General features: G+C 55.5%; 1 protein-coding gene across 1 annotated transcript; it reads left to right on the forward strand.

The window, feature by feature from the left end:
• Nucleotides 1-346: 346 nt before the first annotated feature.
• On the forward strand, nucleotides 347-1,614 carry LOC310890545 (olfactory receptor 14C36-like; the record flags this gene model as incomplete). Its single annotated transcript, XM_083852872.1, has 1 exon — nucleotides 347-1,614. The coding sequence occupies exon 1, from the start codon at nucleotides 652-654 to the stop codon at nucleotides 1,612-1,614; it is 963 nt and encodes a 320-aa protein (XP_083708998.1). The 5' UTR covers nucleotides 347-651.
• Nucleotides 1,615-2,073: the final 459 nt, after the last annotated feature.

Consider the following 2,073-nt stretch of genomic DNA (forward strand, 5'->3'; position numbering starts at 1 on the left):
AAATGCTGTGCGAGGGAGGGCTCAGGCACCGCCCTGTCATCCCCTGCAGGGCAGGCGCCTTCCCTGGGACACCCCCTGCTCTCCTCTGCCACCAGCACAGCCTCTGCCCTCAAGCCCCCGCTGTCCCCAGCAGGAGCTGCCTCCTCTGCAGGCAGAGCTGCAGCACAGGAGGGTGTGTTGAGTGTCCGTCTGTCCCTCCCTGGCCTTGCCTCCCCTGGCAGCAGCACGCTGCCATTCCTCCTGGCTTCTCCACCTGGCCGTGCTGCTGCTGCTCTTGTTCCCAGGCTGCCTGGGGATGGGGGTTTCACCTGCCCATGGAGTGAGCCCTCGGGGTGCTTGGGGGAAGGGGAGTACGGGGACAGGGTGAGGGGTCTGGAGATGGGCACTTGGAGCCTGGATTCCTCTGCCCTCAGCAGCGTTCAAGCTCTTCTCAGGACAACCTCCTTAGTGCAATTGTCCTGCAGTCAGAGATGCCAGCACAGAGCAGCTGAATCCGATGTGGGAAAGGGCTCTGCCAACTGTCTGTCTGCAACTGGGCAAGTGCTTTGAGGGGCTTAATTAAGAAATTGAAATGGTTTTTCTCAGATAACTCTGATATATTATTACTGTATTTCTGTTCCTTTGGCAGGACCCCATGCCCAGAAGCAGGAAATGCCCAACAGCAGCTCTGTGAGCGAGTTCCTCCTGCTGGCATTCGCAGACACGTGGGAGCTGCAGCTCCTGCACTTCGGGCTCTTCCTGGGCATCTACCTGGCTGCCCTCCTGGGCAACGGCCTCATCCTCACCGCCGTAGCCTGCGACCACCGCCTCCACACCCCCATGTACTTCTTCCTCCTCAACCTCGCCCTCCTTGACCTGGGCTGCATCTCCACCACTCTCCCCAAAGCCATGGCCAATGCCCTCTGGGACACCAGGGCCATCTCCTATCAAGGGTGTGTTGCACAGGTCTTCTTTTTTGTCTTCTTCATTGGAGCAGAGTATTCCCTTCTCACCATCATGGCCTACGACCGCTACGTTGCCATCTGCAAGCCCCTGCACTACGGGAGCCTCGTGGGCAGCAGAGCTTGTGCCCAGATGGCAGCAGCTGCCTGGGGCAGTGGCTTTCTCCATGCTGTCCTGCACACGGCCACTACATTTTCCCTGCCCCTCTGCCAAGGCAATGCTGTGGACCAGTTCTTCTGTGAAATCCCCCACATCCTCAAGCTCTCCTGCTCAGATGCCTACCTCAGGGAATTTGGGGCACTTGTGTGTAGTGTTTCTTTAGCTTCTGGCTGTTTTGTTTTCATTGTTTTGTCCTATATTCAGATCTTCAGGGCCGTGCTGAGGATGCCCTCTGAGCAGCGCCGGCACAAAGCCTTTTCCACGTGCCTCCCTCACCTGGCTGTGCTCTCCCTGTTTGTCAGCACTGCCATGTTTGCCTACCTGAAGCCCCCCTCCATCTCTTCCCCATCCCTGGACCCGCTGGTGGCAGTTCTGTACTCCGTGGTGCCTCCAGCAGTGAACCCCCTCATCTACAGCATGAGGAACCGGGAGCTCAAGCATGCGTTGTGGAAATTAGTGACTAGATGTGTTTCAGAAGCAATAAATTTCCATTCTACCTCTGCAGATGACTAATAATGTCAATGACTACAAGAACAACTAATATTATAGATATGATTATTTTTGTGTGTGTTTGTATATTTATGGGTGTTTTCGTTGCAGAACTTTCTTTGTTTTAATACATCTAAAGTTGCCCATTAAAATGATATGATTCATCTCATTTCTTTTACAGTATGTACCTGTCGAGTATAGCTCAGAGATGCTGTATATGAGGAGCCAGGCCCTCTGTGAATTGAAATAAAAGAAAGGAGCCTGCACTGCCTTCCTTGTGTGACGTCCTTCCTGTGAGAGCTGCTCTGGCTCTGCAGGGGCAGTGCCATGTGCAGGGCTGCAGAGGAAAAGAGTCCCATCCCAGCAGCACGGGCAGGGAGCACCAGCGCTTGGGGCATGCCGAGCTGCTCTCTTGCCACTGCCCCCCTCTCGTGCTGAGCCCTGCTGGTGGGGTCAGGCCCGGCTGCTCCTGTAGCTTGGTGC

This window comes from Anser anser (genome assembly GCF_964211835.1).
Source record: "Anser anser genome assembly, contig: HAP1_SCAFFOLD_32, whole genome shotgun sequence".
In the NCBI taxonomy this organism is placed as follows: Eukaryota; Metazoa; Chordata; class Aves; order Anseriformes; family Anatidae; genus Anser; species Anser anser.